The following is a 25,616-nucleotide window of genomic DNA, read 5'->3' on the forward strand; positions in this document are numbered from 1 at the left end:
AGGCCCTATGGAGGAGACAGTTCCTGAGCCAAAGCTTTAAATACAAGCGAGAACTGCCAGAGGAAACACAGCGGGAAGGCTAGTGTGACCTGGGAATGTGCCAAAGCATGGAGGCAAGCTGGAATACACGCACTCCGTTCAGCATCATGGTTTTGTTCTATGAAATTATAATTACCAGAGTTTTGGTGCAGGATGCTTCTTCTGTGAAGCTTCATAGCACCAAGGCACATATGAAAAGCCCGTTGATGGTGTCCAGATAGAGTTATGTAGACTGGAGGAGAAGGTGCCCCAGGGGCCCTCCAAGGTCATGGCATGTGCCAACTTGCTGGGCAGGAGTCCTGTCACCTCACCCAAGCCTGCGACCTGTCAACTGCTGCCAGCAAAACTTCTTGGACCCAATTTTCCTGCTCCTCACATCAACTCGTGCTGGGTGTACCTAGTAAAGAGGATTTCCCTTATGCCAAACCGAAATCTTTCTTTCAGCAACTTCTGCCCTTTGGTTCCCCTCTGTCTTCTGCGTAAGCTGTTTTCGTACACATATATAGCTGTCACACTGTTTGAATGTCACAAAAATATCCAACTGGACTTGACTACGACAGGCGGAACAAATGCCTTGGTTCTCTCTCTGTGGCTCACATGATGAGACAGACGGAGCACTGCCCCTCTGGCTCTGCTCCTCGGAGGGCCCTGAGTTTTCCCACTTCCCCTGGTGGCCAGGCACCCGGAGCCGATGCTTGGCGTGCATCTAGCCAGCACAGGGCTGCATGCTGCTGCCATTTGCCTCGATCGGGAAACCTGTCATCCACAGAGTTTAAATCATGGTCCTGGCTCTCTCTGGGTGTAAACCCCAAGTGTTTTATGGTAACTGGTGGCAAGTCATGTCTCCCCATCCTGCTGTCATGTGAGTGGTTGGTGTATCTGAGTGCAGCACGTTGGCTTATCCTTTCTACGTTTCAGTTTGTTGATTCCAACCACTGATCTAACAAAGCAATTTATTTTTGATTTCTGATTCTGGGGCAGAATCGATGAATTACCCCCTCAGTTGTGACACCTGCATATTTGATAGGGATGCCATCTCCATTTGTTCCAAGTCACAGACAGTACTGACCAGGAGAAGCCCAGCATCCTGGAGTTTGATGGAGTCACCCTCCAAGTGGTGGCTGATCAAGTAAATCACACTGTTTGGGCATAGCTCAATCCTCACCCTGCGTGGGTGGTGTGAGTGGGAATCCATCTAATTACCTATCACCCAATCCATATTTCTCATCTTATCTACAAGATGCTTACTGAATGAATGAGTGAATGGAAGAAAATCGGCAGGGCATGGTGGCTCACGCCTTTAATCTCAGCACTTCGGGAGGCCCAGCTGTGCAGATCACTTGAGGTCAGAAGTTCAAGACCAGCCTGCCCAACATGGTGAAATCCTGTCTCTGCTAAAAAAACCAAAAATCTGCTAGGTGTGGTGGCGCATGCCCATAATCCCAGCTACTCGGGAGGCTGAGGCACGAGAATTGCTACAACCCAAGAGGTGGATGATGCAGTGAGCCGAGATCGTGCCACCGCACTCCAGCCTGGATGACAGAGTGAGACTTCTCCACAAAATAAATAAATAAATAAAATAATAAATTTAAAAAAACAAAGAAAATCAAGCTACAGGATGAATACGGTATTTAGGTCTATCAATTCAGTGACCCCCCTGAAAAGGAAGCGGGGTTGGTAGAACGTGCCTCACTCTGAGAGGACCCGACATGATCCCTGGTGATGGCTTCCTGGGAATCACAGGGTTGTGCTTCTCTTGGCGTCCTCCTTTTACGTGAACCTGGAGTCCCGTCCCCATCAAGTGTTGCAGAGTTCCGTCCAAGCATTTCCTCTCTACCCCTCATCTTCCAACAGGGTTTCTGCTGAATGGACTCCTCTTCTCCTTTTTGAGAGGAACCCCATCTCAAGTCAGAACTAAATCCCATGTTCTAACAAAATTCCCATTCATCTTGACAGGGAGCCGATCAAAACCAGAAGAAAAGGGTTACTCGACCGGAACTCAGTATGGCCAATGAGACCGTCCCAGCCGCTCTTCCAAAGGGCTGGAGGTGGCAATGTGGGACATAGAGTGTTACGAAATTCTGGTCTCCTCCAAACGTGTGTTTTCACTGGTTCACCTCGGTCCCAACAGCTTAGCCCTCTTATGTAGATAATGTGTCATCACCCATATCCACCTTTTTTCCAGTCGTGACTTTTATTTTAAGGAGACTCCAGCCTCCCACCCAACCACCAGTTTCTTGAAACACAGTTGAGGTTTCTTCTGAGAGATCTGCCTGCACACGTGGTGATGTCACATGTCACACGCTGTGGTTCCTGGGGACTGTTGCTTATTGTTTCTCTCCAGGAGCCTGGACTGATCTCCACGGGCACAAGCTCTCTGCTATGACAGCTGGTGGGGCTCATGGTTATTAGTCCGTGGTATTACATTCTTCTACCTATCAATGCCTAAAGAAGGTCCCAAATTAGAGTGGAGTGGGTGTTAGAATCACCTGGAGGGCACGTGGAAACACATACGGTAAGAGCTTCCGATTCAGTGGGTCTGGAGTAAGGCCCGAGAATTTGTATTTCTAACAAGTTCCTAGGAGACGTTGATGCTGTGGGTCCACAGACCATCTCTGAGAACTACCACTGTCAATTTGTTTTTCTGCTTATTTTCTCTTCCCTTCCTTCCTCCTCCCCTTCTTACCTAATTGCCTACCTTCCTCTCTGCTCCTTTCTTTCTTCCCCCTCTCTCCCCCCCGCCTCCATTCTTCCCTTGCTTGTTGCTTTTATTCTATCTAGATCCTAATTAACTGGTTGATAGAAACCCCCACTCTCGTCCCCACAAGCCCCTTCTCCCACTTCTCCTCTCCTCCCCCAGGACCGTGTGCTGCTGGTTAAAGCCCACAGAGTCTGTGACTATGTCAGGCAGGTATTTTCCCTGCTGCTGAAAAGAGAGACACACATTTTTATTTTTGATATTTAAGTCAAATAATGTGATGAAATTAATATGAAGCTTATTGGCAACGCCCCTGAGTAAAGATAGTTACTATTCATCTTCTCTTCCATCTATGTAAATGGAGAGAGAGTTGAAAATAATGGTTAATCCGAGGAAACCTGTGCTGAGCATGGAGCTCTAGGATGTTTTGGAGATTTGCAACATGTCAAATAAAATTAATAAAGTGACATTAGGAGGTGCTGGGAGAGCAATTCATGGGCCCTCCTGGGCCAGGTGGATGTGAATATCCAGGCCTCTGTGGTAAGAAATGAGCGATTTCTACATCCTATTAGCATCCCTACGGGACTGTGCAGACCCCACCTAAACATGCTAAGGAGCCCACTGAGAATGCTGTAAAATCCACTGGATTTAGCACAGAAGGAAATCAGAGTGCACTGTCCGATATTCTAACAAGCCTCGTTGTATTTACTAAAGCAACACCACCTTCCCTGTTATAGATAAACCGTGAAATCTCAGTGTCTTTACACAGTGAAATTTCATTATCCATGATCCTCAGGTGCAGTATCAGTTCTCCTGGGTGCTGGGCAGCCTTCACTGGACCATTCAGGGCCCACCTGCTGGCTCCGATCTCCTCTAGCAGGCCAGGAGCTGGGAGCCGAGTCACCAGCAAGGGAGCTGTTTTACCTCATGACACAAGAAGCACAAATTTTCGTGTCCTTGCCACAATGGCACGCCCCGTTTTTCATGATCCCAAACGTGTATGATTTCAAATATGAGGAACTGATGCATCTATCCAGTATGTAGCAGGGATTCACAGGTATCCATTTCTCCAGGTTACCTCATAGAATTAAATGTATACGCCTGTCAAACCAGGGAGCGGAGAGCTCATTACCTGGTAGAATCACCGGCCACACACCGCTGGGTGGGTGTATATATTACCGTTTGTGTGCCCGGTGTTATCATTAATTCCAGATTGCTATGGGCCACGGCTGAGTTCTTGTGTTGTTATGGTTCTTGCAGTTTTGATACACCTGAAGGTTCTCACTGCATTAAACATTTCTACCGCATTATTAGGTTGACAAACCTTTGACAAATAAGCTCGAGTATCTTTTCTGATGGCCTTCAGAAGAAAATACTTTAACACTTAAAAAGTTTTGTGTGCCCCTTTCTGAACTTATTTTTTTCCAAATCTTTATTTGCCAGGCATTGAGGAGAAGCATTTGGGGCCAGTGTTTAGGCTGGGGTGGGGGCACAGCACATGGGGAGAGCCCGCAGGCCCTGGCAGGCTGTCTGCACACCGGGTCCTCGTGAACCCAGTCCTCTGACTCTGAAGCCAGTTGGGAACAAGATGTTATTTCTATTCACAAAATACCAGTTTAATTCCTAAAATATATCTTCACCCGTGCCAAACACTGAGCTTCTAAAACACAGGCCCAAGGCCGCCGAGGGTGGAAGCTCTGGCCACTCGCTTGGGCTCTGGCCAATTTGGTGTCTCCTCCTCTTCCTCTCCCAACCACTGCTTCCCATGCACCTATCTGCATGCATTCTCCACGTCTGAAAATTGCACATTTGTGGCTTCTCTTCCACTCTTCCCACAATCAGCTCTCCTTTCCAGCCGTGGGGCAAGTGGCCTTTCCACACTGCACAGGGACTGAGGACCAGTGCTGCGGCCTGGCATGTCCAGGGTGAGCGGCATACCTCCCCAACACTGGGGATGCATTCGTGGACCTAATTTCCCCATGCACCTTCTAGACTGCAGTCCCAGATGCAGCATTTCCAGCAGCGGGGAGGGAGAAAAGATTCTGCATTTAGGCTCCTGAGCAAAGCCAGGCTCAGCATGGGCGACACCCAGGAAGGGCTGCTGTTGGACATCACGATGCAGAAAGACAGGAAGGCCAAACCACACGTGACAGGGCGCGGGACTGCTTTCTTCCGAGATTTCCAGACAGCAAGAGTCAGGGCAGAAGGCAGGCTGTGGTGCTGAAGACGGAGATAAAGCTGGTGCAGCACCGGGTGTTGAAACAGGAACAATAAGTCCTGGGTTTTCGATCAGACATCTATTTATGCTTTGTTTACCTATAGGTCAGGCATTGTGCTTGGATACGGGGATACAGATATGAAAAAGACAAATCAGACACAGCCCCTGCCCTCACAGGGTTCCTAGGCTAGCAGGAAAGGCCTGCGAGTCACAAAATAAGGTGATGCTCACAGTAACTTAGATCGCTTTATTTTTCCACATGTCCTCTAGCGGCAGGTGAAGGGCAAGTCCCAGTAACCCCTTCTTTGTGTGCACAGGGGTGATCTGCATGGATACAGATGCTAAATCCCACCCTCCCCGCTCCACCCCAGGCCTCCGCTCTGTGCCTTGGCCGGCGGCCCTGCTCACGCCCTCACTCAGACCCCTGTCTGTCTTTACAGTTGGAGGGACAAGACAGGCTTCACAGCCTAGACCCTGATGAATCCTCTGTTCGGCAGAGGCTTTTTCTGAAAGGGAGGCAAGAATCAGTCAAACCAAACGGCCTGTATTGCTGGAATTCAGGAGTTTTCAAATTGTAGGTCACGAACGCACTCGTGGATAGGGAGATCAATTCCGTGGTCGCAGCAGCATTGTTTTAAAGAATGAAACAGAACGGAATAGAACAGAAAATACCAAAGTACATCATACACTGGGAGAGTCACTATTGTTCCATGGACGCTCTGTTTCAGTGTGTGTGCGTGTGTGTGTGTGTGTGTGCGTGCTGGGTTTCAACACAAAACAGAGTTTTCATTGTGCACTGCAGTCCGAAGTGCCCAGAAACCACTGCCAACCCACCCTACGTGGCAGCAGAGTGAGAGGCGCGCCCACGTCTTTTCTATGCCATATACACATGGCTGTAGGAATCTGGAAGCCATTTTTCACCTGGCCTGATACATACAGAATGAAAAAACGAAACATAAATGGTAGTGATGGCAGATGGTAGCCAGGGCTTGGGAGCCCAGCAGACCTAGGCTTCGGTCCTGGCATTCCTCAGCATTGCCCAGCTGTATCACCTTGGCAGAGTGAGTTACCGCTCTGAGATTCCATTTTTGCCTCTGTCCAGTAGGGATATGATGCTTATCTTGTGTGACCCCCAGGGATGAATGGAGTAAGACAGTGAGTATAAGGACGCGGTACAGCACGGTGAAGGCCGGTACACAGTGGCTTCCCCTAAAGTGCGAGCTTCCTGTCCTTTCCTTTCCTGTAGGTTCTAAAAGACCAAAGGACGCCCACCCCAATGGAACATCCCGTATCTATTTTGTTCAGTTTTCACTTAGTGTTTTAGGCAATGCTGGGAGAATCTGGAACATTATCCTATTCTGCAGGTACAGCCTGAGGTCTAGAAAGTTGTAGGGATTGAGAAACAAATCTTTTGTGCAATGTCATTTAATGCCACATTGAGAATTTCCCAAGAGGAGATAAGAATGGGGCTTGCAAACAGTGCTCATTTATAATCCTTACTTTAGAAAACCTTTCAAAGCCCTAGTGAACATTTAGGAGCTTTTACTAATATTTTAGAAATGTGGATAACCAAATGTTTTTCCCATTTCTTTTAAAATATGAAATACTTCTCTTTCATTATAAGGTAATGTTCTGAAACCAGAATAAATCATTAGAGCACAAATATACCTGTTACAAGAAGGAAAATGATAAAGAAATAAAGCCAAAAAAAAAAAAAAGGAAAATCTTGGTGTGCTCAGAATGATGATGATTTATAGCACAATTTGTCTTTGGACCCCCTGTAGAAAAACCAACATCTGCGTTTTAATGGATGAATTTAAAAAATGGATACAAGGAGTTTGCTAATCCATACGGGCTTCTTTTAGGACAAAACTGTGATCAATTACATTTTACCTCCTGGCAGTGTCTAGTATTCCACACTCAGGTTCACCTGAAAACTTCACAGCCACATTCTTTCTTCCTGTGTCTTTCATCACTGTTTGAACAATTTCTAACAAAAACTGAATTTGTGAGCCAAACAGCAAGTCAGCATCGAACATGAACTACTGAGTGCTTTGAATGACTACAGTACTCTCCCCCCCAAGCTACATTATTAGAAAGTTGCTGAAGTAAACACTGGCAGTAAGAAAAATGTTTCTAATTATATTGGGCACTCAGTTACACCCAACTCACACTCTACAGAATTTTTTCCACGCGATACCAAAAGCGTATTGATTTCTGAGTATATTTCAGTTATTTAAATTTAAAATTCTTGAGTAAATTTCAGTTATTTTCCATTTCATCGTGGGTAATCATCATGGAAATTTGACATGTGGAACTGAGTCTGTCGGAGTTTCAGGCCACAGCTTCTGTGGCAGCGCCAACCTTTCCTCTCACCCCTCAGAAAGTTCACTTGGCTGAAACTGTATTAGAGCTTTGCTGCTCAATTTGTAAGTTAATATGTCCCATTTTAAAATGCCTTGAGTGGAAAAGGTCATGGAGGCACTGTTAATAAAATCTATTAAATGGGATTGGCCGACAAGATAATGGGGGATGGTGGATGAAGGGGGATAAGAAAAGTCAGGAAAGTTAGAAAGTTTATATTAAGTAATCCCCATGTGTCCAAGGTGCTAGCCCATGCCGAGAGCCTGCAAAGAACTGGAGTGGACAAACCACGTATTTTAAATATATCTCAGCCATAAATGGGATTGAAAAGAAAAGCTCAGCACGGCGCGGTGGCTCATGCATGTAATCCCAGCACTGTGGGAGGCTGAGGCGGGCGGATCACGAGGTCAGGAGATTGAAACACCCTGGCTAACACGGTGAAACCCTGCCTCTACTAAAAATACAAAAAAAATTAGCGGGGCGTGGTGGCGGGTGCCTGTAGTCCCAGTCACTCAGGAGGCTGAGGCAGGAGAATGGCGTAAACCCGGGAGGCAGAGCTTGCAGTGAGCCGAGATCGTGCCACTGCACTGGTGATAGATCGAGATTCCGAGAAAGAAAGAAAAAGGAAGGAATGAAGGAAGGAAGAAAGGTTGGAAGGAAGGAAGGAGGGAGGGAGGGAAGGAAGGAAGGAAGGAAGGAAGGAAGGAAGGAAGGAAGGAAGGAAGGAAGGAAGGGCGGGCATGTGACCAGTGAGTAGTGGGTTCAAATGGCTTCAGGAGTCAACATCGCACTGCGCTCACTACACGCTGCTAATCTTCCTTAAGGAGTTGCCTTGAAGGAAACACATTTGAGACCAAAAATCTGTGCTCTAGAAGAATGAGCTGCTACCTCCCCCTGCAGCAAACAGCTTCTCCATTGCTCCATGCCTGCTGCTGGTGCCTGCATGCCCTTCCCTCCCTCAGCCCAGGCAAATACTGTGTCACTGCTGAGTTCTCTTGGAGATGGGCAGTCTAACAAGTTCCACAGCCACCTAATGGTAGCGTACACTGCACCATCTTTCCCTGACATTTGGATACTTTCTCAGGAGGAGCTCAATCCAAGGGCCGTATTAAAGTCAAGATGAATTACATCCCATTTCCCCAGATGCATCAAGCTGCCATTCACTGAAGGGAGGAGGAGAAAAGAGGCTGGTTGGCCTAGGGCTTCCTTCTCCTCCTGGCTGGGCATTTCCTGCCTTCTGCATGCTCTCCGACCTGCTGTCAAATTCTGTTTGTAGACATTCCAATAATTTCCCAAATTATGCTGACAAATAATTAATTTCATGAGTTATGCTTTCCCTCTCAGTTTACAGGCATTTTAATTACTCCCTTTTCAGCTTCAAGGACCTACTCAGGCCTCTAGGCTGCCTTGACAATCAGTGCTAATAGCTGGGGGGGTACTTCAGGCCCCTAAGTGCGGTTCCCAGCAGCAAATAAGCATTGAACACTTGACGTCCAAACAGCCCCACGGAGCTGGGGGCCTGAGGCTAAGGGGCCCTCAGGGGATGGATGGGAAGCCGTGGCCTGGAGGACCTGTGCTTTGGCAGTTTTCACTCTGTGTGAGGCAGGCCAGGACGGGCGGATCACAAGGTCAGGAGATCGAGACCTTCCTGGCTAACACGGTGAAACCCCATCTCTACTAAAAATACAAAAAAAAAAATTAGCCGGGCGTGGTGGCAGGTGCCTGTAGTCCCAGCTATTTGGGAGGCTGAGGCAGAAGAATAGCATGAACCTGGGAGGCAGAGCTTGCAGTGAGCCGAGATCTCGCCACTGCACTCCAGTCTGGACGACAGAGCGAGACTCCGTCTCAAAAAAAAAAAAAAAAAAAAAAAGAAAGTGAGGCAGAAGCTGTGAGCTTCCCCTCCCATATCCATTTCCCCTCCCTTCCTTAATAAGGGACAGATATGTGTCCAGCTGGAAGGCCACATTGCCAGTCTCTCCCACACAGAGAGAATTCCAGGAATTGTAAGCAGAGTCAGCAGCCAATGGGACTTTTAAGAAAGTTCTTTGAAGGTGAGCATACTCGTTCCCGAGGCACACCCTGAGCCTTCCTCCTCCTTGCCTTCTAGAGTGGGGATGCAATGGCTGGCACTGCAACAGCAGGCTTGTGACCTAAGGCACATGCCCAAGTGGCAGCCAAACAGACAAAGAACCCTGACTCTCTGATGACCCTGGAGCTGCCGCTGTGTCTGCCCCACCCACCGATGTGAGAGAAGTAAAAACACAGCTCCATCCTGTTTATGCTTGTCACTGTGGGTCTGTTGTGAGCAGCCAGACACCATTCCGAAGCCACACAGACAGCTGCAAACTCTGAGGTGCCGCCGCCACGTGGGTCACAGGGAGAGCCTCTTTAGGCACAGCCTTGTGTTCACAGACCGTTCCTCTGGGTGCTGACTCAGGACTCTTCAAAGCACGCCCAGTACCCCGATCTGCAGATAACCGAGGGGTGACCGTGCATGAGTGAGGCTGATCTCTCTTCTACTTCCTGCTCTTATTTCATGAATGTCAGTCTCGCCTCCGGGACCAGACTGCAGGTCCCCAAGGATGATGACACACCAGATATCTTCCCTACCCTCGGGGTCAGGGCCTGTCCCACAGCTCCACGCACACCGCAGGCGCTCACATCAATTCTTGAGTGTCTGGGTTTGATTTTACTGTCAGCAGGGAGATGGCCCCCAGGTCTACCTGTGTGATGGCCCCTGTGGAAGCATTCAAATACCCTAGTAGACATGCGTCATCACAGTGGAAAAACGAATACAGACAAAGCCACACTACCGGCATGTGCGCGACGTCTCCTCGTTTTCAAAGCCTTTTCTCATGCAGTATCTCATCTTCTCTTCACAGTGCTCTTTGAGTCAGGACAGGTGTAAATGCCACAGTTTTACAAATGAAAACTGGAGGCACAGAACGGCACAGGTGCTTCTTGAAGGCACATTAGTAGTAAACACGGAGGAAGGCCTGGATGGACTCCCGGGAAGGGCTCTTTCTGGGGCTCACATATCCAGAAAGATGTGTGAATACATACGTGTGTGTGAAACACGTTGCGCTCACTGTGCCCCCATCACTGTCCCCCTGACACATTCACGGTCCCTCTTGTCACTCTGTTTCCTCATGTGCCACCTTCTAGGCAGATCCCTTTGCATCCCATTCATTGCGTCTTCTCCTCCAGAGCCAGGCAAGCATTGCCCCCGTCTTCCCTTCACCTCCCCAGCTCTTTCCAGACTGGTGGTCTGACATCTTCCCCTAGCCATGTCCTGTAGCAGAGGGGAACATGGATTCGGGACAGAATTCATACCCTCACTTCATTCTGTTCAGGGGCGGCATGGCTGGCTGGGAGGTCTTTGAAGGGCGCTGAGGGATAAGTGCAGTTGACTACACCAAGGCATCAAGGCTGTGCAGCCAGCCGAGCCAGCCCTGTCCCCCGGGCCATGGGCCACTCCCTTCTGCTGCCTGCCACGTGCCTGATCCCAGCCACATCCAAGGGACAGTGTCCTAATGCTCTGGTAAGTGTTATCACCCCCAATTTAACCTGGGACTCAAGCATGTCCCTCGAACAAAGAAGGGTCAGGTGGGTGGTGCCTGGCGTCTCTGAGGGTGTCACAAGCCTGAGATGTTCGTCCTAGTGGTCGAGGAATAAGTTTAGGGTTGGAGCCAGGGTCTGGAAGAAAAGCATGACACGACTTACCCAATCCCAGCAAGCTCTGGGGAGATTCCCCAGGGGCATTTACCATCCCACTGAGCACACGGGAGTCCGAAACATCCAGAGAGGGAGGGCTGAGCCCTTCAAAGGGAGGACAGGCCCACCTGCGTTTCCACACTGGGCTTACAAGGGAAGAAGGTAGGGCCACCCACATCCACACGAGGGTGCCCCTGGGAGTGCCGAGGTGGAAGACATCAAGAAGACATGAAGACAGGAATTACGATTGTGTCTGCTGGGTGCCCCGAGACCCATGAGGGGCTCTGTATGTCAACCCCCAATGTCAAACACCCAAGCAAGGGAAGGATGGTGCTGCTACAGAAGCCAAGCTGCAGACAGGAAACTGCACATACAGCATTAGTCACAAACGTTCGCTCATGAATAGTGTTTTGTTTTGTTTTTTTAAAAGTATAGATGATGAACCAGATTTGGACCAATCGAAGTCAGGTTCTCATCACATACGGGAAAAAAGTTCATTCCCAGAGCAAAGCATAATTTAGTAATTTCCCTATCCAGAAGACTACTTGGACGTGGAGGTGGGAACCCACGCACTGTGCCACCATCTTAGGGAGAACCCTGCACCCTAGCTCACCAGTCTAAGCACAGTCCCTCCCCAACCAGGCTGAAATCTCCTCTCAAGTCCTAGTGACATCAGAGGTAGCCGATGTCACTCAGAGAACAGCGGCCTTGACTCGGAAGCCTAGATGTCAGTGCTGGTTCTGCCTTTGTGGCCTGTGTGATTTCAGACCAACTAAATTCCAGCTAGCTAATGTTCAGCTTCCTATGAACAGGTGCCTGAAAATGAAACTTACCCTGCTCTTTCCTATAAACTGTCCACACTTTGAGGAAGGGTCTGGGCTCTGTTCCTGTTTTTATACCCAGCCCTGTTGTACAGGAGGTACTGGGCCTGTTCCTGTTTTTATACCCAGCCCTGTTGTACAGGAGGTACTGGGAGGTGCTTGTGGGGCCGAATTGCATTCGTTTACAGTGTTGCTGGAAGGCACGACCCCGGAATCCATGAAAGCTGTTTTGAAAACAATGGCATCCCACCCAAACTCACATCCCTATCTCTTCTCATTGCCAGTCTTCAGAGCTGGGGGACGCTCATCACTTCATTTTTTTGTCTCTGGAGTCCCTGCTGCCATTCTCCGCTCCCTGCCTCCCACCTTCCCTGCACACCCACGCACAGATTCCGCCTCCTAATGTAGCATTTTGCTCATGTCACTCACAGATCTTAAGCCTTTCATGGTTCTCCAATGCCAACTGAATAAAAGCCAGAGTCCAAAGCCTCAAAGCCCTTCTCAATTAGGTGGAGATCCGCTTCCCTCTGCCCCACGCAGAACTCAAATGCACCGGAAATAAAATGAAACAGTCACGGTTAATAGTAACAAGGGATTACTAATAGCGATAGGAGTCTTTTTAAGTGTTTCTACATTTATTGTTATTTGATTAAATAGACCAAGGCAAATGTTAACTGTCCAGGTTTTCAGCCATTTTCCTTCTCGAATGAGTAATCAAGATTTACTTGCACATGAACAGGTCCTTCCTGGCTGTCCTGCATTTTAAATATTTCTGCTAGTCACTGTGCAGGCAGAACTGACTGCACTTAATTTATAAAGGAGGATTTATGGACTTACAGATGACAACAGACAGCCAATCAATACGGGATGATAATAACAGCATGTAATATCAAGGAACATTAGGTCTCAGGCATGATTTGGGGAGAGAAGTGGGCAGTCAGAAACCTTATCATTTGAAAAAGGTCAAGGTCTGGTAGCAATAAAAATGCCTAAGCAAATAAAATCACACCTGTGAATCAGGCGAGGGCATAAATCGCAGAGTGAAAAAGGGTTTTAGACTCGGTAGAAAAATGACTTCCCTGGGCAAGGATTTGGGCTGCTGTAGGACAAAGGAGGCTGTGTTGGGAAAGGGTCTATTTATTCCTGCTAAGAGCAGTAACAGTGAAATGCAGATGTGGAGGAGACCTCCCAACCCTCGCTCCTCCTGGGGCTAAGATCTGAATCCTTCAGAAAACAGTGGAGGAACCAGATGCCTGCCATGCTGTGCCCAGGCCTCACCACGTGTATTTAAGAACCACTGGCTTTATGACGTTTATGTCTGGTCATTTTTTCCAGGGGTGTGGGCGGTTTTTATCGACCTCGTAGATTGTTTGCTTGTGTAAATGAAAAGGGCAACCAAAGAAAGTAGCAAGTTGCAAATTCGATGACCAATAATCAAGTTCCATCGTTAAAAATAAAACTGTGAATCATCACCGTGCTCTTTGAAAAACGCTTACAGTGTCACACAGAACTAACTCCACAGCCAACTTTCCTGCGAAAACCTACCATCAATCCATTTAGAACAATCCAGTTCCACAGGCTTTTCAAGACTAGATGCACCCACTAAAGGGCATGTACAGAAACTCCTGAGTCCCTGAAAAAGCAGTTGGAACAGCATTTGTCTCCCGTCTACGGTTCTGCTTTCGTTGAGGAATAGTTGGAGAGATCCCATTAAATACGTGATGAATTTTCTTGTAAACGTTCCCTAGCGGATTGAATTCTCTGTTTTTCTTTCTAACATACTCCAATCAAACTTTGCAAATCCCATTCCCCGGCAAAGATCCCACCACCTTGTGGTTTTGGAGACAAGCTTACCTCCCTGCAAGGTGTACTCGGTCACGGCCCTACTGAAGACGCCCAGGCCGGCCCCGTTGTACGCTGCCACCTGTATCTCATACTGTGTCCAGATGATCAGGTCTGTCACCAGGCAGTAGTTCACCTCCGGGCTGGTGATGTTCCGCTGCTGGTACTCTCCGGGAAGGCCAGCCAGGCGGTACCTGTGCCACGAAGGAAGCCCATCACCATCAGGAAATAACCGAACTCGGGAAGTGTGTTTACCCGCAGTTATTCCGCAGGGTGACGGGGAAATGGAAGTAAATAAACAAGAGCAGAGCTGAGAGGTCAGCCCTAAACAATACTATTTCCTAACTCGATGATTTTGAAAAGTGTGCTCTAATCTCACAGTGATTATAAGCTCAAGGCAAAATGGAACTGACATTTCAACTACATTATGGTTAAGAAAAAATTACAGCTTTTTACATGTAACTAGTCTAGGGACTACAGTGACTTAGGACCAAAAATTCCAGACATGATTTCCGTCGGGGAGTTGCTGTAAATCAGTTTGAGAAACACTTTCCTCTTGTGAGTATGAAACGTGGGGAGACTTCCAGAAGCGGGCGGCACATGGTCTCATGGTCTTTAGGGACAGAGCTCCGGAACCTGGCGGCCCACGGTCTCGTGGTCTCCAGGGACGGAGCTCCGGAAGCGGGCGGGGCACGGTCTCGTGGTCTCCAGGGACGGAGCTCCGGAAGCGGGCGGGGCACGGTCTCGTGGTCTCCAGGGACGGAGCTCCGGAAGCGGGCGGTGCACCGTCTCGTGGTCTCCAGGGACGGAGCTCCGGAAGCGGGCGGGGCACGGTCTCGTGGTCTCCAGGGACGGAGCTACGGAAGCGGGCGGTGCACCGTCTCGTGGTCTCCAGGGACGGAGCTCCGGAAGCGGGCGGTGCACCGTCTCGTGGTCTCCAGGGACGGAGTTCCGGAAGCGGGCGGGGCACGGTCTCGTGGTCTCCAGGGACGGAGCTCCGGAAGCGGGCGGCGCACCGTCTCTTGGTCTCCAGGGACAGAGCTCCATTTAGGAATTGCGGGTTTGTCCAAGTGCATCCCAGAACTGGAATAAGCAGCTTTGAAAAGGTGTTGAAACTTCTAAAATACCAGTGCAGTGCTGAGTATGACAAATTGCTTTGTAGAAGACCTCTGTGGGCGCTTGGGTACTACGTTCTGAGTGTACTAAAGGCGGAAATTTCAAGTAGTGCTTATAAAAAAAGAAGACAATATACACAACTCAGGACTTAGGATGTATAAATTAGGAAATTGCTGTGTGTACTGAGAGAAGATCTGTCATAGTATTATTTTGATTAGCAAATGTTTCTCCATGATTTGATCTATAGAAATTAATGCACTGAACTGACTCAGGTAATTTACTGAGCCTTCCTGGATCAGCACCCCTGGGTAAAGCCAGGGGCATGCCCAGTAGGAGTGACTGCCCTGTCATCCTGCAGCTTCCAAGAGCCTCTGATTTCTATCCCAGAAGTGGCTCCTGCCTCACAGTCCCACACTTGAGTGGCAGCAAATCTGCTGGCTTTTCACGGCGTGTGGAAATCTTCAGGCTCCTGCAGGATGCTGATCTCTGAGCTCGGTGGCTCTGCAGTTTCCATGCCCATTACCTGTGTGGTCCCACGGGGGCAGGGCACCTGAGCACAAAGGGGAAGGAGCCAAGACAGACACGCGTGGACCGGAACATCAGTAAGGCTGCTGACATCGAAGCAGAGAAGAAACCCAGAAATTCAGGCCCTAAAATGTAAAACAACTTTCCCAAGAGAGGGACGGCTTGAAAATGAAGTGAGGAAATCGTGAAATGGTCATACAAGGTTCTTCACCAAAATCAGGAGTTTCCGAGAGCATCCTCTCGTTCCCTCTTGCTGCTGACCATGTGCACTTGGTGGGGCCTGTTTGATAGAAAACAAATGATCAAAAGCAGACGGCCCTTGAATAGCAAGAAGGTACCGGGCTGCCTTCTGTCTCTTGCCTGAAAGGAGCAAGTGGCCCCTGGGCTTGCCTGGTGGGAGACTCAGGGAAGGGACGGCCTTATTCCGTGATGGGCAAAAATGAAAGTCAAGTTATCAAACCACGTTTTGGCTTCATAATGTGTCCACCTCTGACTCCTTTACTGAAGGGCCGGCACCAAGCAAGTATACGTGCAATTCCCAGGGGGTGTTCAGGTCACCGACGTAGCATGATGGTCCTCAAGGCAGTGGGACACTGGGAGAAAGGCTTGGCATGGATTCACCTGTGTGACAGGTATTTCCACTTACATTCACCATCTACAAAAGATGAACTCTTGAAACAAATGGGACTGAGACAGCCATTTGGGAAAAGGTAGAAACTGACTTCGTGCCCACACCATGCACCTGAGTAGCCTGGGCACGCTGGCCCCAAGCACCGTCTGTAATCACTACGACGGAATGAGGATGGCCCTTGAGAAGGATTCCTCATGTGGACCCAATGCTACACAATGCACAGTCCAGGGAAGAGCCGAGGAACCAGCATCGGAAGACTTTGCTCAACAACCACTCAGGAGCTGGGTGGTGCTGGGAAAATTCCAAACTTCTCCGAGCCTTGGTTTCCACCTCTTTAAGGTGGGAATGACAGTAGCATTTCCATGCTTGTTGCAAGAGTCAAAGGAGACACTGAATGTACAAGAGATGTGAAGGTGTAAAGCACTCCCTAAATATATATATATTTTTAAACACCGTTCTTCTCCTGAGAAGTATGGAAGAGATAACTGTGAGTTATAAGGAACTACACCTGCATGAGCCACCCATCTTCTCCGGGACCACTCTTTATACCACTGTGAAAAACAAACTGCAGAATTCACATCTTCCGAAGAGCCTGTGCTCCCCTCCGGAACAGGCATGTTGGCCCATTCTGACCAGTGGCTCCGAGTGCTTTTGTAATAGTCACAGGATGTCTAAGAAGGTCACAATTAATAACAGAAGTGCAGGGCAGCCTCCTCTTGCTAGTAGGATATGTTGCCCAGGAGACCATCTCGGCCAGAACAAGATGATTTTTTATACAGAAATAAACAGGAGAATGTTTTTAAAGGACATAACCCCTGTGCTCCTCTCAAAGAAACACCCTGCCTATTATTATAAATATTTTATTACTGCACACGCATCCTAACTACTTCTTATGGCTGGAGCCACAGAAGTGATTTATTTCTCTTTGCTTTCCTTGCATTGTGCCTCGGATCTGACACAGAGGCTGTGCCCTGGAGGATACACACTCGCAAACAGAGAGCTGATGTGCAGACTGGAGGATTATGCGGAAATGTTTCTAAGCTAATTCATTTTGGCATGGCTCTTTAATTTCTGAAAACTTTGATATTCACAGGCCTAGGGTAGTGCACACCCTCATCTTAGGGCTTTCTGGATTTAAGCTCCTGAAAATACAGAAGATGCCCTCATCCCCAGCACCCAACTCTACTGACCCCATCACAGAAAATCCTTTTAACGGTAGTAATCCTGCAAAATAGAGAAATGTGCAGTCCCTGACGTGGCCTCGTAACATCGGAGAGATTTTATTATTAAACTCTGTGCCCTGGGCCTGGTTGTGTGGGATGACTTTTAAAGTCCTTACTTGACAGCTTCAGCCTAAGGAAACTCTTTCTGCACGTGCTGGAGAAAGGCAGAGACAGAGGGATGACAGGCCTGTGCGGCTGGGTAGAGAGGGCGGCCAATTATTCTCATTAGTGGACGGGTGCAGAACGAGAGGGAATGGCTAAGGCAGGGGCAAGAGCAGCAGTGCCACAGGAGCCCTCGGCCACAGGCAGGCGGCGGGGACACGGGCTGTTTTCTGGAGCGGAGGAGGTCAGGCAATTAGGAACTGTCCCAGGGGATCAACAGGAACCAGAGCCCAAGGCCCTTACCCCGAGGGGACAGAACTGCAAGCTCCTCTTCCCCCTTCTTTGAAATGAGGAAGGACAGTTGGAGCCTCGAGACAAAAGGGACTTTGCTATTGATTGGAGCTCTTTGTGTACCCCTGGGGATAGCCCATTTAAACCACTTCAGGTGGGTCACCGTCTGGGTTACATTTAGAGGAGAATCTCAACACTGGAGGAAAAACTTGAAAACAGCGGCAAATTGATTTTGACAGGCAAATATTCCAGGCATATAGAAAAACACATATTAAACGATGAATGGATGACTACACACACACACACACACACACACACACACACACACACGGAAGGTGTTGCCCTTCATACACAAGGATAATGAAGCTGAAGACGCAGCATTTCCCAATTTCTTACATTTATCTAAGAAATTAAATCTGCTGATGACCTTTGTTAGCCACTATTTACTGATCAGACACTTGGAACGAGCCCAGGAAGGGAATAAGGGGATACCCACTGTTCTTGCCCCAGTAACACTGGCAAAATTAACAAATCTGTCCACAGTGCTGCAATCTATTAGAAGAGATTTAATAATTATCATGCAATTCTGCTTTACTTTTTCTTTTACTTGTGTCAACAGACCACTGCGATTATCATGTTCGGTGCAATTTTAAAATTAGCAGTTTTGGCAAAGGAAGCTTCTTCTCTCAAACACAGACAAGTTCAGATACCATGTTCCCAACAATTCTAGAAGTCTAACTGTCCTTTATAAAGCAAAGATAGCACCCTGGCTAACCTTCAGCCACATCTGGCCTGCAGAAGTGTGCGTTAGCCCTGCCCTTTGTTTCCAAATATATTGATTTCATTCCCAACATCTAAAAGTTGTGAGGTTTCAGGTACAAAGCTAGATTTTTTAATTTCTGGAAATACTAGAAGATCTGGCATTAGTGAACAACACACCAGCATGGTGACAACTGGCTAATAACTACATCAAATCAATTATTCTTAATTTAAAATTACTGTATTGAACAACACATGCCCTTGGTTGAAAACTTAAATGGAATCAAAAGACTCACAATGAGGCCAGATGCGGTGGTTCATGCCTGTAATCCCAGCACTTTGGGAGGCTGAGAGGGACAGATCACCTCAGGTCAGGAGTTTAAGACTAGCTTAGTCAACATGGTGAAACGCTGTCTCTACTAAAAATACAAAAATTAGCCAGGTGTGGTGGTACACGCCTGTAATCCCAGCTACTCGGGAGACTGAGGCAGGAGAATTGCTTGAACCCGGGAGGCGGAGGTTGCAGTGAGCCAAGATCGTGCCACTGCACTCCAGCCTGGGCGACAAGAGTGAAACTCCATCTCAAAAAAAAAAGCACAATGAATATTATACCTTGCTTCCAACCCCTAATACTCCCTCCATTCTCCTGCCAAAATGCTACCCCGACACCAGTTTTGTGTGTGCCATTTATGGTCAAATATGCACAGAACGTCTCTGTAAGGCTGCCCACGCTGGTCTGTGCACTCCAGTTTGCCACAGTCTCCACCACTCCCTAACATCTCACACCTGGTCTGCCTCCTTTGGTTCCTGTTTGGCTCTTACAGACATTAGAGTTTGCAACCCTCTGTGAAATCGACGCTCAGCTCTAATGGCGGCCTAAAGATGGTCAATCACGGGGTACTTGCCTGAGGATGTAACCACGCAACACCCCGTTGTGCTCTGTTTCTGGGGGCGGCTGCCACTGAACCATAATGGATTGATTGGTCCGCCCACTGGCCACTATATTTTTCGGGGGAGCACTGGGTGGTTCTTCAGGTAGCATCAACCTAAACATAAAAGACGGGTAGGAACAAGAGAGATGAGTACCAGAAACAAGGGGGGCTCCTTTGCATTTCATCTATCTTGCTGAATCTTGAGCCTGACTACTCACGAAAATCGGGTCTCAAGAAAAGCAAAACTCACAGCCCACAAAACCGAAAGGACATGAGAAACAGTTACCACAAATCGACATAACAGAAAATCAGTTAACCAAGCAGCGAGGAAGGCGCGGAGGTGACTTTGTTCTGTGTGAGTAGCGCCAGCACCTCAGCCCTTTAGAAAGATTGTAAACCTGAACGCGTCCGCTCGTGGGCCCGCCGTCTCAGACTCCTCCCAAACTGTTTTCGGCTCTTTCAATATTTCTCATATCAAACCCCCACATTTTGGGGGAAAAAGGGATTTAGAGCTCAGCTGTTCTACAAGTCAAGCCCACTGAAAGCTCAGGTTGGTTGGGGAGGGCGTGCTGAAATGTGATGAAGCCATTTTCCCATGTCACCTCCGAATGAGATTTTTTCAGAGGCGGCCCTCACAGGGATGGGAGAGCATGAAGACCGCTCAGGAATGCAAAGCCTCAGCAGAGACAGAGCAGTCTTCGGCTTCCCTTACAGCACGCTGGGTGTTGACTTGTTAAGACTGTGGCACCAGCTTCCACCTGGCAGTGGGGTGGGCAAAGGACATGGAAAACATGTAAGCTCTTAATTTCCTGTGTACAGAGGGCTGTGCTGTCAGGAGCGATTTATGTAGGCACAGCCAGGTCACCACAGGAAAAATCCAAGAAACCTGCCTCACAGCAACGAAGGAAGGCCCAGCTAAGCCTGCGTGGGACGGTGTTTCCCTCTTTGTGACAGGCTTTTCTGCTCATGTTTTGGGTGGTCTCCCTGAGGGAGGCCAGTGGGTTGCTGTGATCAATTCCACCACCTATTGTGATGCTTCTGTTTGGCATTCAGGCCCCTGGCTGTTCCGCGCCCCCACCTGGGGCGGGATTCACGCACCTGCTTGTCTCAGCGCTGTACTGGCCCCTGCCCACTTCGTTCACCGCGCACACCCGGAATTGATAGGTGCGAGCCGGAGTCAGGCCGCTCACGGTGACGCCTGTCATCTCGGGGCCAACGTTTGACAGATGCACTTTCCACGGAGAGTCTGAAAGAATGAAGAAAACGAATTCAAGCCCACAGAAGTGCATGTCTGAATAGTAAGAGGTGAATGCCAAGGCCTTCTCAGGGAACATCTCATTTGCTTAGCAGGACAGCACTAGGAGAAGGAATACTTATCCCATTGAGCAGGTGTGAAAACTGAGGCTGCAGTCAGGTGGCTAGTAATCTGCAAGCCAGAAAGGAAACTCCCCGCCTCCAATGCCGCCATCAAAGAGCAAAGGGATTATTTTGTGCAACCTGCATGTGGCGGTTTAAAAGGAACCAAAACCTCCCTAATTCCTGTGTTCGGTATGTAAGGGGAGAAAGTTCTCTGCTGGCTCACGTGGTTAGGCAGATTGCAGATTTGTCTCCCAGAAAAAGATGCTGCACATGTCACTGAATGATAAATAAAAACTATATTCATTAACATTTTAATAAAAGAGGAAATGAGCACGATAAAGACAGATGGGCTGTGTATTTCGCAGCCCATCTGCGTGGCAGACCCATTACGCCACCACACCCCTGAGTGGCTTTGGCTGGAGAGAGACGTAATGAAATTCACAGCGAGTTTAGAATATCTTCCCACCCAGCTTTCCAGCAGGTGTGCAAAAGTGACTCTGCCAGCCAAATGCGCTCTCGCCAGCAAGGCTTCTGAAGGTTCTGCTGGAGATCCTACACCCTTGTGTGTGCGTCTTTTTTTTTTCTTTTTTTTTGCAGAGTTTAAACATGCTTTTCAGCCCAATCATTTTGTAGAGTGATGCCTTGGAATGAACAAGGTCTTGGCAGTGACTTCCAGCATCCGCTGTCGGTTTCCATTCTGAATTGCGATGATGCCTGAACTGAATTTTCAAGTTATTAATGAAGTAAGACCTGGGTGGGGGAAATTCTTCTGGAAATCGAGCTGTGACTGACCTGAAGTGGTGCTAAGGTCCCTTTCACCCCGTTAGAGATGGTCAGAAAGAGGTGGCGCACGCCTTCTACCATGGTGCTGGGCTAGGCGGAGGCTGCAGACAGTACCAGCTGCATGTCAACATTCACACATAAAATCCCAGCCGCTACTCCAAAAACCTACAGCACGAACCGCGGGGATTCGCGAGTCCGCGCCTGCGAGCTCATCGGAAATGCGCTCCAGCTCCTTACGCATCACAAGCAGTGGCCATAAATTGCTCCAAAATGAAAATGAGACTCTCAAAGGCAACTTCTGTGGCCTCACACAGAGATGTCTATCACTAATTCAGAATCTGCTCACTGGATTCCTTAACACAAAGTTAAGCTGCTCTGAAGCATGAAGCCAGTTGGCTAGGAAGATGGAATCTTTTTAATTTCAAATAAAGCTGCTTCCAAAAATGGATTTCTGGGAATGCAGTCTTCACCACCAGCTGGGCATTTCAGTGTTCCTGGCTTTTGATTTCCAGTGACATGGATAATGGGCAGCTGATGAGGATCCCCCTCTCTGTGTGTCTTCTTTAAAAACAAAATGTGTGCATTCCCAGTTAGCTATGGAAGAACTCACAGCAACTTCCCTTTTCACTCTGGGAGCCTGAAATCCTTCCACTGGCACCACGCAGCTCGTGGTGATCTGGTTTGCCAACCAGTCTCCCTTACGGAAAACAGCCATTCGTCAATGTGGAAGACGAAAGGTCTTTCCCAGTATCAGGGCAACCGGACTCGGCTGGTAGAAGGCAGGGCCCCTTCGTGCCAAGTCCAGCTTCCATGGAAATACCGTTCTCATTCTGAAGAGAACTGGTATGTAGAAGAAGGAAGCATGGAGACCACCGCTGACGATGAGCTCTCTCACTTAAGGGTGTTCAGTTTTGTTTGAACTTCTGTGAAAACAGTGGACAAATCAGAACCGCAATGATATTGCATCTAACACCCACTAGGGTGGCTATTACTAGAAACACACACACACACGAACAGAATATAACAGGTGTTGGGAAGGATGTGGAGAAATTCCATTCCATTGCACTGTTGTTGCAAATGTAAAATGGGGTAGCTGCTACAGAAAACAGTATGGTGGCTCCTCAAAAAAATTCAGACAGAATTACCATATAATCCAGCAATTCTGCTTCAGAGTATACACCCAAAGGAACTGAAAGAGGGGGTTCGAAGAGATATGTGCACACCTGTGTTCACAGTAGCCTTATTCACAGTAGCCAAAAGGTAGAAGCAACCTGTAGGATATGATGAGGTTTCTCTTCAAAGAACTCGATCAATCTTTTATTCTTTAATTTATAGTACCCTCCACCCCGCTGCCTTTTCCCTTTTTTTCCTTTTTGCCTTTGTTAGATGCCACAGTACCAGACGGTATCAGTACCAGCTCACATTCCCTTCCTTATTTGCAAAGAGGACTCACTTTCTAGCTCATTATAGAGCTCCCCCCTTCCCCTTTCCTCTCCGCTTTCTTTCACGTGCCCACCTTATCTAAAAAAAGCAAAAGTTTAGCCAACCGGGATTGGTTTAGATTGTACAACCCGGCCCCAGCCAACGGGGAAAGGGTACAGGGGCAGGACTTGCATCAGGAATAAAGGCTCTCGTGCCTTTTGTTCAGGTGTGCTCTCATGGCGACCGGCCAAGGAGGCACCCCTCTGCACAGAAGTAAAATTGCTTTGCTAAGAATCCTTTGTTCGAGTGTTCAATTTCCTTAGGATTTTGAGCATTATTGCTAGCAAACCCAACTGCCCACCGATGGATGAATGGGTAAACAGAATGCGATCTGCCCATACAATGGCTACTATTCAGCTTTTTAAATGAAGGAAATTAGGACAAATGCCAGAACATGGATGAACCTTGAGCACAGTATATGATGTGAAATAAGTCACGAAAAGACGAATGCTATATGATTCCACTTGTATGAGACATCTAGAACAGTTAAATTCAGAGACAGAAAGTAGGAGGAGTAGGGGAAGGAGAAATGGGGAGTTATTGTTTAGTGAGGCAGAAGTTTTGCAACATGAAAAGAGCTCTAGAGAAGGATGGTGGTAAAACAGTGTGAACGTATTTAATGCCACTGAACTGTGCACTTAGAAACGCTGAACATGGTGTTTTCTGCATGTGTGTTTATGTCTGTAATTCCTGCACTCTGGGAGGCCGAGGCGGGTGGATCACAAGGTCAGGAGTTCAAGACCAGCCTGGCCAAGATGGTGAAACCCTATCTCTAAAAATACAAAAATTTACCTGGGCCTGGTGGCGGGTGCCTGTAATCCCAGCTACTCGGGAGGCTGGGGCAGAGAACCGCTTAAACCCGAGAGGCAGAAGTTGCAGTGAGCTGGGATCGTGCCACAGCACTCCAGCCTGGGCGACGAGAGCGAAACTCCATCTCAATCAATCAATCAATCAATCCAAATGATGAAAAGATGGGGGATAACATATAATCCCCAAGACGCTCCCAAGTATGAAATAACATACATTGAAAGCATCTAGCTGTAAGCTTGGCCCAGGGTACCTCCCTCTCCCTAAATCCAAGCTCTACCCTCCCTACCCAGCTCTGCCCTAAGGGATCCTGCCCTTAGGCTTCCCATAGACAAGGGGAGCAAATTTAAGGCTCTTCCTCCCTCACTGGGAGGCTGCCTGGGGCCACCTGGGTCCTTCATCCAAAGGGTCCTCCTCTTTTCCAAGTGGTGGCCTTACACAATCTCTCCTTCTGGGGTTCTGCAACTGCCTTAGGCTCTTTGATGTACGAGTGAAACCCGCTCCGAGGCTACCAGCCCCGGGTAACAGCTCCCCTCTACCTGCATCTCTGCAAGTATTCCCCTTCTACAACTTCCTCCTTGATTGCTCTCACTCAGGAACGCCATCTTTTCCCGCAGGAAGCTTGACTGACACTGGACTCAGTAAAGGTCTTCTTCTACCCCTTTCTTCCTTCAGACATCACAGTGTCTAGAAGTGAGCCATTCACCTGCTCGGTCAGGCACAGTGAACAAACGTCGTTTCAGACAGAGACAGTCCAGAGGACAACTGTTGTAACCAGGTGACTGAGGCGATTAATCAGACTGCGGGAGAGGCAGAGCAAGGCTGGAGACGCCGTCTTCCTGCCCTCGGCCCCATCTCACCAGCCTGACCCTGCCTGATCCTGGCTGTTTTTTCACTCAAGTGTAAACAGCTCCTGAAAGTCCAGAGCCCCAGCCTCAGGGTCCAGAGTCTGCTGCCCGGTTTGATTTGACAACAGGGCCTATTAATTTCCTCTGCACCTCCGGGCTCTGCTCAGTCCTGCTGCAACTATAGGATTCTTTATTTATTCTTTCTCTCCTTCCACTAAAAGATAAAAGATTTGGCAGGAAGAGAGATTAAAGTGAAAACTAATACAAATGAACCCGATCCATCTCTGGGCATCCTGATTTGTTTAAAAAAAAAAAAAAAAAATTGGTTTGGGAAGGATGTGCTCATTCACCAGCTCTGGAATTGCAAGCTTGCTGAGAACTGTTAAAATTTAAATAGCAAGTCTGTTCCTGACAATCAATAAGGAACATCCCTTTAAAAGGGTCCTCCCGCAACCAGTCCTCATAGAAGAGGGCCACGGGATGCTTCTCTTGGAGGCTGGGGGGCAGAAGAGCCTTTTGATAAAGGAAACCATCCCAAAAAAGTTTAATACCTTTTTTCTTCCCCTTCAGGGACTCTCTGATCTAGAAGACTGAGGGATTTTACACGTCCCCGGCCAGGCTCCATTCTACAGAAGGCATCACTATACTTTGGTTTTCTCAGTGGTAAGGCCCAGAATCGTGAGGAAAGAATCACGACTCCACTTTAGCTGTTGGTTAAAAAGCTGGTGGTTTCCAATCTTTGAAAATGTACTCGAAGCTTTTTCCAATAAAAAAGATCATTCCCATTTTCTCAATTAAAGGTGTCTGAAGAAGGAACATGTTTTTTGAAAGAAGATTTTTTTTTCCTTTCTTGTCTTTTTTGAGACAGGGTCCCGCTGTGTCACCCAGGCTGGAGTACAGTGGTGCAATCTCGGCTCACTGCAATCTCCGCCTCCTGGGTTCAAGCGATCCTCCCGCCTCAGTCATGTTCCACTCCACCCCTAGCACCACAGCGCATCCCATCCCCCAGGCTGGGACCACAGGTGCATGCCACCATGCCTTGGCTAATTTTTGTATTTTTTG

General features: G+C 48.2%; 1 protein-coding gene across 4 annotated transcripts in view; it reads right to left on the reverse strand.

Moving 5' to 3' along the window:
• Window positions 1-25,616, reverse strand: part of SDK1 (sidekick cell adhesion molecule 1) — a 972,135-nt gene that overhangs the window by 239,015 nt on the left and 707,504 nt on the right. For all 4 annotated transcript variants that reach the window (XM_008018820.3, XM_073012858.1, XM_073012857.1 and 1 more), the window contains exons 15-17: window positions 20,374-20,521; window positions 19,249-19,389; window positions 13,709-13,890 (exon numbers count right to left, since the gene is read on the reverse strand). In XM_008018820.3, coding sequence (XP_008017011.3) covers window positions 13,709-13,890; window positions 19,249-19,389; window positions 20,374-20,521 — 471 coding nt within the window. The remainder of the gene's footprint in view (window positions 1-13,708; window positions 13,891-19,248; window positions 19,390-20,373; window positions 20,522-25,616) is intronic.

Source organism: Chlorocebus sabaeus, chromosome 28 (genome assembly GCF_047675955.1).
Source record: "Chlorocebus sabaeus isolate Y175 chromosome 28, mChlSab1.0.hap1, whole genome shotgun sequence".
Classification (NCBI taxonomy): domain Eukaryota; kingdom Metazoa; phylum Chordata; class Mammalia; order Primates; family Cercopithecidae; genus Chlorocebus; species Chlorocebus sabaeus.